The sequence below is a fragment of the Pristiophorus japonicus genome, chromosome 16 (genome assembly GCF_044704955.1).
Source record: "Pristiophorus japonicus isolate sPriJap1 chromosome 16, sPriJap1.hap1, whole genome shotgun sequence".
In the NCBI taxonomy this organism is placed as follows: Eukaryota; Metazoa; Chordata; class Chondrichthyes; family Pristiophoridae; genus Pristiophorus; species Pristiophorus japonicus.
The window spans coordinates 78,025,551-78,040,507 of NC_091992.1; the positions used below are offsets into that span (position 1 = coordinate 78,025,551).

General features: G+C 48.6%; 1 protein-coding gene across 1 annotated transcript in view; it reads left to right on the top strand.

Annotated features, from left to right (window-relative positions):
• Positions 1-14,957, top strand: part of LOC139226612 (E3 ubiquitin/ISG15 ligase TRIM25-like) — a 66,774-nt gene that overhangs the window by 44,264 nt on the left and 7,553 nt on the right. Inside the window, exon 5 of the mRNA XM_070857478.1 lies at positions 11,885-11,980. Within this exon, the coding sequence (XP_070713579.1) occupies positions 11,885-11,980 (96 nt within the window). The remainder of the gene's footprint in view (positions 1-11,884; positions 11,981-14,957) is intronic.

Here is a 14,957-nt window from a genome sequence, read left to right on the forward strand (position 1 = left end):
TCTGTATCTAGCACGTGCTGTACCTGGTCTGGGTGTATTTGATGGGACAGTGTAGAGCGAGCTTTACTCTGTATCTAACCAGTGCTGTACCTGCTCTGGGAGTGTTTGATGGGACAGTGTGGAGGGTCCTTTACTCTGTATCTAACTCATGCTGTACCTGCCCTGAGAGTGTTTGATGGCACAGGGTCGAGCGTGCTTTACTCTGTATCTAACCCGTGCTGTACCTGCCCTGAGAGTGATTGATGGGACAGTGTAGAGCGAGCATTTGCTCTGTATCTAACTCGTCCTTTAATTGCCCTGGGAGTGTTTGATGGGACAGTGTAGAGGGAGCTTTACTCTGTATCTAACCCGTGTTTTACCTGCCGTGGAGTGTTTGATGGGACAGTGCAGAGGGAGCTATACTCTGTATCTAACTCGTGCTGTACCTGCCCTGAGAATGTTTGATGGGACATTGTGGAGGTAGCTTTACCCTGTTTCTAACTAGTGCTGTACCTGCAGTGGGAGTATTTGATGGGACCGTGTAGAGGGAGCTTTACTCTGTATCTAACCCGTGCTGTACCTGGCCTGGGATTGCTTGATGGAACAGTGTAGCGCGAGCTTTACTCTGTATCTAACATGTGCTGTACCTGCTCTGGGAGTGTTTGATGGGACAGTGTGTAGGGAGCTTTACTCTGAATCTAACTAGTGCTGTACCTGCCCTGGGAGTGTTTGATGGGACAGTGTAGAGGGAGCTTTACTCTGTATGTTACCCATGCTGTACCTGACCTGGGAATGTTTGATGGTACATTGTAGAGGGAGCTTTACTCTGTATCTAACCCATGCTGTACCTGCCATGGGAGCGTTTGATGGGGACAGTATAGAGGGAGCTTTACTCTGTATTTAACTCTGTCCTGGACCTGCCCTGGGAGTGTTGGATGGGACAATATAGAGGGAGCTTTAATCTGTATTTAACTCATGCTGTACCTGCTGTGGGAATGTTTGATGGGACAGTGTAGAGGGAGCTTTATTCTGTATCTAAACCGTGTTGTACCTACCCTGGGTGTATTTGATGGGACAGTGTAGAGGGAGCTTTACTCTGTATCCAACCGGTGCTGTACCTGCCCTGGGAGTGTTTGCTGAGACAGTGCTGAGCGAGCTTTACTCTGTATCTAACCAGTGCTGTAATTGCCCTGGGAGTGTTTGATGGGACAGTGTAGAGGGTGCTTTACTCTGTATCTAACCAGTGCTGGAACCGCCCTGGGAGTGTTGATGTGACAGTGTAGAGGGAGCTTTACTCTGTATCTAACCAGTGCTGTACCTGCTCTGGGTGTGTTTGATGAGACAGTGTGGAGGGTGTTTTACTCTGTATCTAACTCATGCTGTACCTGCCCTGAGAGTGTTTGATGGGACAGTGTAGAGCGAGCTTTACTCTGTATCGACCTCGTGCTGTAATTGCCCTGGGAGTGTTTGATGGGACAGTGTGGAGGGTGCTTTACTCTGTATATAACTCATGTTGTACCTGCCCTGAGAGTGTTTGATGGCACAGGGTCGAGCGAGCTTTACTCTGTATCTAACCCGTGCTGTACCTGCCCTCAAAGTGTTTGATGGGACACTGTCGAGGGAGCTTTAATCTGTATCTAACCCATGCTGTACGTGCTCTGTGAGTGTTTGATAGGACAGTGTAGAGGGAGCTTTAATCTATATCGAACCCATGCTGTACCTGCCCTGAGAATGTTTGATGGGACAGTGTGGAGGGAACTTTACTCTGTATCTAACAAGTGCTGTGAACCTGCCCTGGGAATGTTTGCTGAGACAGTGTACAGGGAGCTTTACTCTGTATCTAACCCGTGCTGTACCTGCCCTGAGAGTGTTTGATTGGACAGTGTAGAGGGAGCTTTACTCTGTATTTAAATCGTGCTGTAATTGCCCTGGGAGTGTTTGATGGGACAGTATAGGGAGAGCTTTACTCTGTATCTAACACGTGCTGTACCTGCCCTCGGAGTATTTGATGCGACAGTGTAGAGGGAGCTTTACTCTGTACCGAAGCTGTGCTGTACATGCCCTGGGAATGTTTAAAGGACAGTGTAGAGGGAGCTTTAATCTGTATCTAACCAGTGCTGTACCTGCCCTGAGAGTGTTTGATGGGACAGTGTAGAGGGAGGTTAATTCTGTATCTAACCCCTGCTGTATCTGCCATGGGAGTGTTTAATGGGGACAGGATAGAAGGAGCTTTACTCTGTATCTAACCCGTGCTGTACCTGCCCTGAGAATGTTTGATGCGACAGTATGGAGGGAGCTTTACTCTGTATCTAACCCGCGCCTCACCTGCCATGGGAGTGTTTGCTAGGATAGTGCAGAGGGAAATTTACTCTGTATCTTACCAGTGCTGTACCTGCCGTCGGAATGTTTGATGAGACACTGTAGAGTGAGCTTTAATCTCTCACTAACCATGTGCTGTACCTGCTCTGGGTGTTTTTGATGGGACAGTGGAGAGGGAGCTTTACTCTGTATCTAACCCGTGCAGTCCCTGTCCTGGGAGTGTTCGATGGGACGGTGTAGAGGGAGCTTTACTCTGTATCTAACCCATGCTGTACCTGCCCTTGGAGTGTTTGATGGGACAGTGTAGAGGGTGCTTTAATCTGTATCTCACCCGTGCTGTACCTGCCCTTGGAGTGTTTGATGGGACAGTGCAGAGGGAGCTATACTCTGTATCTAACTCGTGCTGTACCTGCCCTGAGAATGTTTGATGGGACATTGTGGAGGTAGCTTTACCCTGTTTCTAACTAGTGCTGTACCTGCAGTGGGAGTATTTGATGGGACCGTGTAGAGGGAGCTTTACTCTGTATCTAACCCGTGCTGTACCTGGCCTGGGATTGCTTGATGGAACAGTGTAGCGCGAGCTTTACTCTGTATCTAACATGTGCTGTACCTGCTCTGGGAGTGTTTGATGGGACAGTGTGTAGGGAGCTTTACTCTGAATCTAACTAGTGCTGTACCTGCCCTGGGAGTGTTTGATGGGACAGTGTAGAGGGAGCTTTACTCTGTATGTTACCCATGCTGTACCTGACCTGGGAATGTTTGATGGTACATTGTAGAGGGAGCTTTACTCTGTATCTAACCCATGCTGTACCTGCCATGGGAGCGTTTGATGGGGACAGTATAGAGGGAGCTTTACTCTGTATTTAACTCTGTCCTGGACCTGCCCTGGGAGTGTTGGATGGGACAATATAGAGGGAGCTTTAATCTGTATTTAACTCATGCTGTACCTGCTGTGGGAATGTTTGATGGGACAGTGTAGAGGGAGCTTTATTCTGTATCTAAACCGTGTTGTACCTACCCTGGGTGTATTTGATGGGACAGTGTAGAGGGAGCTTTACTCTGTATCCAACCGGTGCTGTACCTGCCCTGGGAGTGTTTGCTGAGACAGTGCTGAGCGAGCTTTACTCTGTATCTAACCAGTGCTGTAATTGCCCTGGGAGTGTTTGATGGGACAGTGTAGAGGGTGCTTTACTCTGTATCTAACCAGTGCTGGAACCGCCCTGGGAGTGTTGATGTGACAGTGTAGAGGGAGCTTTACTCTGTATCTAACCAGTGCTGTACCTGCTCTGGGTGTGTTTGATGAGACAGTGTGGAGGGTGTTTTACTCTGTATCTAACTCATGCTGTACCTGCCCTGAGAGTGTTTGATGGGACAGTGTAGAGCGAGCTTTACTCTGTATCGACCTCGTGCTGTAATTGCCCTGGGAGTGTTTGATGGGACAGTGTGGAGGGTGCTTTACTCTGTATATAACTCATGTTGTACCTGCCCTGAGAGTGTTTGATGGCACAGGGTCGAGCGAGCTTTACTCTGTATCTAACCCGTGCTGTACCTGCCCTCAAAGTGTTTGATGGGACACTGTCGAGGGAGCTTTAATCTGTATCTAACCCATGCTGTACGTGCTCTGTGAGTGTTTGATAGGACAGTGTAGAGGGAGCTTTAATCTATATCGAACCCATGCTGTACCTGCCCTGAGAATGTTTGATGGGACAGTGTGGAGGGAACTTTACTCTGTATCTAACAAGTGCTGTGAACCTGCCCTGGGAATGTTTGCTGAGACAGTGTACAGGGAGCTTTACTCTGTATCTAACCCGTGCTGTACCTGCCCTGAGAGTGTTTGATTGGACAGTGTAGAGGGAGCTTTACTCTGTATTTAAATCGTGCTGTAATTGCCCTGGGAGTGTTTGATGGGACAGTATAGGGAGAGCTTTACTCTGTATCTAACACGTGCTGTACCTGCCCTCGGAGTATTTGATGCGACAGTGTAGAGGGAGCTTTACTCTGTACCGAAGCTGTGCTGTACATGCCCTGGGAATGTTTAAAGGACAGTGTAGAGGGAGCTTTAATCTGTATCTAACCAGTGCTGTACCTGCCCTGAGAGTGTTTGATGGGACAGTGTAGAGGGAGGTTAATTCTGTATCTAACCCCTGCTGTATCTGCCATGGGAGTGTTTAATGGGGACAGGATAGAAGGAGCTTTACTCTGTATCTAACCCGTGCTGTACCTGCCCTGAGAATGTTTGATGCGACAGTATGGAGGGAGCTTTACTCTGTATCTAACCCGCGCCTCACCTGCCATGGGAGTGTTTGCTAGGATAGTGCAGAGGGAAATTTACTCTGTATCTTACCAGTGCTGTACCTGCCGTCGGAATGTTTGATGAGACACTGTAGAGTGAGCTTTAATCTCTCACTAACCATGTGCTGTACCTGCTCTGGGTGTTTTTGATGGGACAGTGGAGAGGGAGCTTTACTCTGTATCTAACCCGTGCAGTCCCTGTCCTGGGAGTGTTCGATGGGACGGTGTAGAGGGAGCTTTACTCTGTATCTAACCCATGCTGTACCTGCCCTTGGAGTGTTTGATGGGACAGTGTAGAGGGTGCTTTAATCTGTATCTCACCCGTGCTGTACCTGCCCTTGGAGTGTTTGATGGGACAGTGCAGAGGGAGCTTTACTCTGTATCGAACCCGTGTTGTACCTGACCTGAGAATGTTTGATGGGGACAGTATCGAGGGAGCTTTACCCTGTATCTAACTCCGTGCTGCACCTGCCCTGGGAGTGTTGGATGGGACAGTGTAGAGGGAGCTTTACTCTGTATGTAACCCATGCTTTACATGCTCTGGGAGTTTTTGATGGGACAGTGTAGAGGGAGCTTTACTCTGTATCTAACCCGTGTTGGACCTGACCTGAGAATGGTTGATGGGGACAGTATAGAGGGAGCTTTACTCTGAATTTAACTCTGTACTGTACCTGCCCTGGGAGTGTTGGATGGGACAAAATAGAGGGAGCTTTAATCTGTATTTAACTCATGCTGGACCTGCTGTGGGATTGTTTGCTGGGATAGTGCAGAGGGAGCTTTACTCTGTACCTAACCAGTGCTGTATCTGCCCTCGGAGTGTTTGATGAGACAGTGTAGATGGAGCTTTAATCTCTATCTAATTACGTGCTGAACCTGCCCTGGGAGTGTTTGATGGGAAAGTGTAGAGGGAGCTTTATTCTGTATCTAAACCGTGTTGTACCTGCCCTGGGAGTATTTGATGGGACAGTGTAGAGGGTGCTTTAATCTGTATCTCACCCGTGCTGTACCTGCCCTTGGAGTGTTTGATGGGACAGTGCAGAGGGAGCTTTACTCTGTACCTAACCAGTGCTGTATCTGCCCTCGGAGTGTTTGATGAGACAGTGTAGATGGAGCTTTAATCTCTATCTAACTACGTGCTGTACCTGCCCTGGGAGTGTTTGATGGGACAGTGTAGAGGGAGCTTTATTCTGTATCTAAACCGTGTTGTACCTGCCCTGGGAGTATTTGATGGGACAGTGTAGAGGGAGCTTTGCTCTGTATCTAACCAGTGCTGGACGTGCTCTGTGAGTGCTTGATGGGACAGTGCAGAGGGAGCTTTACTCTATATCGAACCCGTGCTGTTCCTGCACTGGAAGTGTTTGATGGGACAGTGTAGCGGGAGCTTTACTCAGTATCTAACTCATGCTGTACCTGCCCTGAAAGTGTTTGATGGGACACTGTAGAGGGAGCTTTAATCTGTATCTAACCCATGCTGTACGTGCTCTGTGAGTATTTGATGGGACAGTGCGGAGGCAGCTTTACTCTGTGTCTAACCCGTGTTGTACCTGACCTGAGAATGTTTGATGGGGTCAGTATCGAGGGAGCTTTACTCTGTATCTAACTCCGTGCTGTACCTGCCCAGGGAGTGTTGGATGGGACAGTGTAGAGGGAGCTTTACTCTCTGTAACCCATGCTGTAAATGCTCTGGGAGTTTTTGATGGGACAGTGTAGAGGGAGCTTTACTCTGTATCTAACCAGTGTTGTACCTGACCTGAGAATGTTTGATGGGACAATTCAGAGGGAGCTTTACTCTATCTAACCCGTGCTGTACCTGCCCTGAGAGTGTTTGCTGAGACAGTGTAGAGGGAGCTTTACTCTGTATCTAACACGTGCTGTAACCGGCCTGGGAGTGTTGATGTGACAGTATAGAGGGAGCTTTACTCTGTATCTAACCAGTGCTGTACGTGTTCTGTGAGTGTTTGATGGGACAATTCAGAGGGAGCTTTACGCTATCTAACCCGTGCTGTACCTGCCCTGAGAGTGTTTGCTGAGACAGTGTAGAGGGGGCTTTACTCTGTATCTAACCCGTGCTGTACCTGACCTGAGAATGTTTGATGGGGACAGTATAGAGGGAGCTTTACTCTGTATCTAACCAGTGCTGTACGTGTTCTGTGAGTGTTTGATGGGACAATGCAGAGGGAGCTTTACTCTATCTAACCCGTGCTGTACCTGCCCTTAGAGTGTTTGATGGGACAGTGTAGAGGGGGCTTTACTCTGTATCTAACTCATGCTGTACCTGCCCTGAGAGTGTTTGCTGAGACAGTGTAAGGGGGCATTACTCTGTATCTAACCCGTGTTGCACCTGACCTGAGAATGTTTGCTGAGACAGTGTAGAGGGGGCTTTACTCTGTATCTAACCCATGTTGCACCTGACCTGAGAATGTTTGATGGGACAGTATAGCGGGAGCTTTACTCTGTATTTAACTCTGTACTGTACCTGCCCTGGGATGTTGGATGGGACAATATAGAGGGAGTTTTAATCTGTATTTAACTCATGCTGTACCTGCTGTGGGAGTGTTTGATGAGACAGTGTGGAGGGAGCTTTACTCTGTATCTAACCCATGCTGTACCCGCCCTGAGAGTGTTTGCTGGGATAGTGCAGAGGGAGCTTTACTCTGTACCTAACCAGTGCTGTACCTGCCCTCGGAGTGTTTGATGAGACAGTGTAGAGAGCTTTAATCTCTATCTATCTGCGTGCTGTACCTGCCCTGGGAGTGTTTGATGGGACAGTGTAGAGGGAGCTTTATTCTGTATCTAAACCGTGTTGTACCTTCCCTGGGAGTATTTGATGGGACAGTGTAGAGGGAGCTTTACTCTGAATCTAATCCGTTCTGTACCTGCCCTGGGAGTGTTTGCTGAGACAGTGTAGAGTGGTTTATTCTGTATCTAACCCGTGCTGTACCCGCCCTGAGAGTGTTTGCTGGGACAGTGTGGAGGGAGCTTTATTCTGTATCTAAACCGTGTTGTACTTGCCCTGTGAGTATTTGATGGGACAGTGTAGAGGGAGCTTTACTCTGTATCTAACCCGTGCTGTACCTGCCCTGGGAGTGTTTGCTGTGACAGTGTAGAGGGAGCTTTACTCTGTATCTAACCCGTGCTGTACCTGCCCTGAAAGTGTTGATGGGACAGTGTAGAGGGAGCTTTACTCTGTATCTAACTCATGCTGCACCTGCCCTGCGAGTGTTTGATGGGACAGTGTAGAGGGAGCTTTACTCTGTATCTAACCTCTGCTGTACTTGCCCTGGGAGTGTTTGATGAGAAAGTGTAGAGGGCACTTTGATCTGTATCAAACTCTTGCTGTCGTGTCCCTGCCCTGGGAGTGTTTGATGGGACATTGTAGAGGAAGCTTTATTCTGTATCTAACCTGTGCTGTACCTGCCCTGGGAGTGTTTGATGGGACCGTGTAGAGGGAGCTTTACTCTGTATCTAACCCATGCTGCACCAGCCCTGGGAGTGTTTGAAGGGACAATGCAGAGGGAGCTTTACTCTGTATCTAACCCGTGCTGTACTTGCCCTGGGAGTGTTTGATGAGAAAGTGTAGAGGGCACTTTGATCTGTATCAAACTCTTGCTGTCGTGTCCCTGCCCTGGGAGTGTTTGATGGGACAGTGTAGAGGGAGCTTTACTCTGTATCTAACCCATGCTGTACCTGTTCTGGGAATGTTTGATGGGACAGTGTAGAGGGAGATTTACTCTGTATCTAACCCGTTCTGTGCCTGCCCTTGGAGTGTTTGATGGGACAGTGTAGAGGGTGCTTTAATCTGTATCTAACCGGTGCTGTACCTGCCCTGAGAGTGTTTGATGGGACAGTGTAGAGGGAGCTTTACTCTGTATCTAACCCGTGTATTACCTGACCTGAGAATGTTTGATGGGGACAGTATCGAGTGAGCTTTACTCTGTATCTAACTCCGTGCTGTACCTGCCCTGGGAGTGTTGGATGGGACAGTGTAGAGGGAGCTTTACTCTGTATCTAACCTGTGCTGTACCTGCCCTGAGAATGTTTGATGGGACAGTGCAGAGGGAGCTTTACTCTGTATCTAACCCGTGTTGTACCAGACCTGAGAATGTTTGATGGGACAGTGCAGAGGGAGCTTTACTCTGTATCTAACCCGTGTTGTACCTGACCTGAGAATGTTTGATGGGGACAGTATAGAGGGAGCTTTACTCTGTATTTAACTCATGCTGTACCTGCTGTGGGAGTGTTTGCTGTGACAGTGTAGAGGGAGCTTTACTCTGTATCTAACCCGTGCTGTAACCGGCCTGGGAGTGTTGATGTGACAGTATAGCGGGAGCTTTACCCTATATCTAACCAGTGCTGTACGTGCTCTGTGAGTGTTTGAGGGGACAGTGTAGAGGGAGCTTTCCTATGTATCTAACCCATGCTGTGCCTGCCCTGGGAGTGTTTGATGGGACAATGTAGAGGGAGCTTTACTCTGTATCTATCCCATGGTGTACCTGCTCTGGGAGTGTTTGATGGGACAGCGTAGAGGGAGCTTCACTCTGTATCTAACCCGTGCTGTCCCTGCTCTGGGAGTGTTTGATGGGACCGTGTAGAGGGAGCTTCACTCTGTATCTAACCCGTGCTGTCCCTGCTCTGGGAGTGTTTGATGGGACAGTGTAGAGGGAGCTTTATTCTGTATCTAACCCGTGCTGTACCTGCCCTGGGAGTGTTTGATGGGACATTGTAGAGGGAGCTTTATTCTGTATCTAACCCGTGCTGTACCTGCCCTGGGAGTGTTTGATGGGACATTGTAGAGCGAGCTTTATTCTGTATCTAACCCGTGCTGTACCTGCCCTGGGAGTGTTTGATGGGACATTGTAGAGGGAGCTTTATTCTGTATCTAACCCGTGCTGTACCTGCCCTGGGAGTGTTTGATGGGACCGTGTAGAGGGAGCTTTACTCTGTATCTAACCCGTGCTGTACCAGCCCTGGGAGTGTTTGAAGGGACAATGCAGAGGGAGCTTTACTCTGTATCTAACCCGTGTTGTACCTGGCCTGATAATGTTTGATGGGGACAGTATAGAGGGAGCTTTACTCTTCATTTAACTCTGTACTGTACCTGCCCTGGGAGTGTTGGATGGGACAATATAGGGGGAGATTTAATCTATATTTAACTCATGCTGTACCTGCTGTGGGACTGTTTGATGGGACAGTGTGGAGGGAGCTTTACTCTGTATCTAACCCGTGCTGTACCCGGCCCTGAGAGTGTTTGCTGGGACAGTGTAGAGGGAGCTTTACTCTGTATCTAACCAGTGCTGTACGTGCTCTGTGAGTGTTTGATGGGACAATGCAGAGGGAGCTTTACTCTATCTAACCCGTGCTGTAGCTGCCCTGAGAGTGTTTGATGGGACAGTGTAGAGCGGGCTTTACTCTGTATCTAACTCATGCTGTACCTGCCCTGAGAGTGTTTGCTGAGACAGTGTAGAGGGGGCTTTACTCTGTATCTAACCCGTGCTGTACCTGACCTGAGAATGTTTGATGGGTCAGTATCGAGGGAGCTTTACTCTGTATCTAACTCCGTGCTGTACCTGCCCTGGAAGTGTTGGATGGGACACTGTAGAGGGAGCTTTACTCTGTATCAAACTGCTGCTATACCTGCCCTATGAATGTTTGATGGGATAGTATGGAGGGAGCTTTACTCTGTATCTAACCCGGGCTGTACCTGTCCTGGGAATGTTTGAGGGGACAGTGTAGAGGGAGCTTTCCTATGTATCTAACCCATGCTGTGCCTGCCCTGGGAGTGTTTGATGGGACAATGTAGAGGGAGCTTTACTCTGTATCTAACATGTGCTGTATCTGCCCTGCGAGTGTTGATGGGACAATGTAGAGGGAGCTTTACTCTGTATCTAACTCATGCTGCACCTGCCCTGCAAGTGTTTGATGGAACAGTGTAGAGGGAGCTTTACTCTGTATCTAACATGTGCTGTATCTGCCCTGCGAGTGTTGATGGGACAATGTAGAGGGAGCTTTACTCTCTATCTAACTCATGCTGCACCTGTCCTGGGAGTGTTCGATGGGACGGTGTAGAGGGAGCTTTACTCTGTATCTAACTCGTGCTCTACCTGCCCTCGGAGTTTTGATGGGACAGTGTAGATGGAGCTTTACTCTGTATCTAACCCCGTGCTATATCTACGCTGGGAGTGTTTGATGGGACATTGCAGAGGGAGCTTTACTCTGTCTCTAACCCCGTGCTCTACCTGGCCTGGGAGTATTTGATGGGACAATGTAGAGGGAGCTTTGCTCTGTATCTAACCAATGCTGTACCTGCTCTGGGAATGTTTGATGGGACAGTGTAGAGGGAGATTTACTCTCTATCTAACCCGTGCTGTGCCTGCCCTTGGAGTGTTTGATGGGACAGTGTAGAGGGTGCTTTAATCTGTATCTAACCGGTGCTGTACCTGCCCTGAGAGTGTTTGATGGGACAGTGTAGAGGGAGCTTTACTCTGTATCTAACCCGTGTTGTACCTGACCTGAGAATGTTTGATGGGGACAGTATCGAGTGAGCTTTACTCTGTATTTAACTCATGCTGTACCTGCTGTGGGAGTGTTTGATGGGACAGTGTGGAGGGAGCTTTACTCTGTATCTAACCCGTGCTGTACCCGCCCTGAGAGTGTTTGATGGGACAGTGTAGAGGGAGCTTTACTCTGTATCTAACTCATGCTGTACCTGCCCTGAGAGTGTTTGCTGAGACAGTGTAGAGGGGGCTTTACTCTGTATCTAACCCGTGCTGTAGCTGCCCTGGGAGTGTTTGCTGAGACAGTGTAGAGGGGGCTTTACTCTGTATCTAACACGTTCTGTACCTGCCCTAGGAGTGTTTGGTGGGACACTGTAGAGGGAGCTTTACTCTGTATCTAGCCCGTGCTGTACCTGTCCTGGGAGTGTTCGATGGGACGGTGTAGAGGGAGCTTTCCTCTGTATCTAACCCGTGCTGTACCTGCCCTGGGAGTGTGTGATGGGAATGTGTCGAGGGAACTTTACTCTGTATCTAACCCGTGCTCTACCTGCCCTCGGAGTTTTGATGGGACAGTGTAGAGGGAGCTTTACTCTGTATCAAACTGCTGCTGTACCTGCCCTGTGAATGTTTGATGGGACAGTATGGAGGGAGCTTTACTCTGTATCTAACCCGGGCTGTACCTGTCCTGGGAATGTTTGAGGGGACAGTGTTCAATTTCCCAATATCAACTTTAATAACCCTCAAAAATGTAATGAAGAAGCAAGTGAATGTATTTTGAATGATTAATTTCCTGTACACAGATACTCAAGTGCCGCCCTCTCCCAGCCCACCAGTAAAATGCCCCGCGGAAACAAAGCCGGACTTCAACTGCAAGAAGCGGGCGGATTATTTACAATGTACGTTTGTGTCTCTTAATACTGCACATCTGATTAAGTGTCGTATGTTGGGAAATAATCACAATGGAGCTGGATCACATGGAGCAGCACTGTCCAGGGTTTGAGCTCCAGTCTGGGCTGGGTGACTTCAAATTATTTTGAAAAAATAACTCATATTTCTTTGTTGTTTTGATATAAATATTTCTAATTTATAGATTCAACGTGCATTTTCTAATAGAACTGTCAGGCAAACCTGCAATGGAATAAATGTCACCTATTTTCTCTGTTTCTATGTTTCTATTCCAACTATCGGAATGCTGAGCTAGCGTACAGTGAGACTGTCACATGAAGGTGATCGAGTTGGTGCAGCATTTAGGGTGCTACTGTTTGCCTCAGTGCCTCTGGGATTGCCAGTCGAGAAAGGGCTTCCACGCCTGATGCTATCCAGTGTCTCCCCCTGCTGGAAGTTGCTCAGTGATTTCCCCCTGCTGGAAAGAAAGATTTGCATTTGTATAGCGCCTTTCACGACCACCGGACATCTCAAAGCACTTTACAGGCAATGAAGTACATTTGGAGTGCAGTCACTGTTGTAATGTGGGAAACGCGGCAGCCAATTTCTGCACAGCAAGCTCCCACAAACAGCAATGTGATAATGACCAGATAATCTGTTTTTGTTATGTTGTTTGCGGGATAAATATTGGCCAGGACACTGAGGATAACTCCTTTGCTCTGCTTCGAAATAATACCATGGGATCTTTTACATCCACCTGAGAGGGCAGACGGGGCCTCGGTTTAATGTCTCATCCAAAAGATGGCACCTCCGACAATGCAGCACTCCCTCAGCACCGCATTGGGAGTGTCAGTGTAGATTTATGTGCTCAAGTCCTTGTTGTGGGACTTGAACCCACAACCTTCTGACTCAGAGGCGAGAGTGCTGCCTGCTGAGCCACAGCTGACACTGAAGGTGCTCAGTAACGCCCCCTACTGGTTGGTGCTCTGTGACAACCCCTGCTGGTAGGTGCTCAGTAATGTCCCCTGCTGGAGGTTGCTCTGTGACGCCCCCTGCTAATAGGTGCTCTGTGACGCCCCCTGCTAATAGGTGCTCTGTGACGCCCCCTGCTGGTAGGTGCTCTGTGACGCCCCCTGCTGGTAGGTGCTCAGTCACGCCCCCTGCTGGAAGGTGCTCAGTACCTCCCCCTGCTGGAAGGTGGCCAGTAACTCACCCTGCTGGAAGGTGCTCAGTACCTCCCCCTGCTGGAAGGTGGCCAGTAACTCACCCTGCTGGAAGGTGCTCAGTAACGCCCCCTGCTGGTAGATGCTCAGTAACGGCCCCTGCTGGAATGTGCTCAGTGACGCCCCCCTGCTGGAAGGTGCTCATGCAGACACTGCCAGGAGAAGAGGAACGGGAGCAGTCATGATGTCTCCTGCAGTTGATCGACCTGCCAACATTTACTGTCGACACTCACGCATCTCCACAGGTTTCTATGTGTTCGTTACATGGTACATAAAGCAGGAAGCAGCCCTGTCCTTACTAGAAACCGCATGAAATCTTCCTTCACTAGCTATTGACATTCTTGCCTTCACTGTGTCCCCTGATCTCAAAGCAAACCCCAACATCACCATCACTAAAGCTGCCTCCACTCACAGATTTCTCTTTCATGCGAAGGAATTCTTTCCCCCTCAATAAATCTGTAAAACATAAGTCCATCCAACCCTCGAATCCTTCTCCCAGATCTAAAGATGCTGTTCTTGGCCCTCTCTCACACAGGGAGACGGACTCTGTGGCTTATGCAGCACACAAATCACTGACTCCACACGGTCTGGTGTTGATATAACTGCTGTGACCTTTATTGTGTAACTCCAGAGTGCCTCTCAGGGGTGGTGGGCAGCCTTTTATACTCTGTCTTGCAGGTACTTTCAGGTCTCCCACCACAGTGCCCTCTGTGGTGCATCATTGTACTTATACATTTAATGTACCTGGACAATACATAACACACTCCTCTGATAGACAATCTTCCTCTCACCTCCATTCTCACCTCTGTTGCCGACCTTTCCCTGTTTTATTAATGCTGTTATGGTCACTGCTTCTATGAGCTTCCTTCTTTTGATCCTCCGAAGCTGAAGAAAGAGCGAAAGAAAGAAAGCGAGAAAGAACCAATGAAGTACTTTTGAAGTATAGTCACTCTTGTAATGTAAGCTCAATGTCAGCTGTGGCTCAGCGAGTAGCACACTCGCCTCTGAGTCGGAAGGTTGTGGGTTGTGGGCACATAAACCTAGGCTGACACTCTAGTGCAGTGCTGAGAGAGTGCTGCGCTGTCGGAGATGCTCACTTTCAGATGAGACGTTAAACTGAGGCCCTGTCTGCTCTCTCAGATGGATGTAAAAGATCCCGTGACACTATTTTGAAGAAGAGCAGGGGAGTTCTCCCCGGTCTCCTGGGGCCAATATTTATCTCTCAATCAACATAACAACAACAGATTATCTAGTCATTATCACATTGCTGTTTGTGAGAGCTTGCTGTGCGCAAGTTGGCTGCCGCATTTCCCACATTACAACAGTGACTACACTCCAAAAGTAGTTGGCTGAAAATGCTTTGAGATGTCCGGTGGTCATGAAAGGTGCTATATAAATGCAAGTCCTAATTTCTTAACTCACTGTTTCATACCAGAAAGTTATGCTGATAAGATTAGATGAAGTAAGGTGGGAGGAGGTTATGCTTAAATTGTATAATACTTTGGTTAGGCCACAGCTGGAGTACTGCGTGCAGTTCTGGTTGCCATATTATAGGAAGGATGTGATTGCACTAGAAAGGATGCAGGGGAGATTTACTAGGATGCTGCCTGGAATGGAGAATCTTAGTTATGAGGATAGATTGGATAGGCTGGGTTTATTCTCATTAGAACAGAGGAGGTTGGGAGGAGACCTCATTGAGGTGTACAAAATATTGAGGGGCCTGGACATAGTGGATAGTAAGGGCCTATTTCTATTGGTGGAGGGG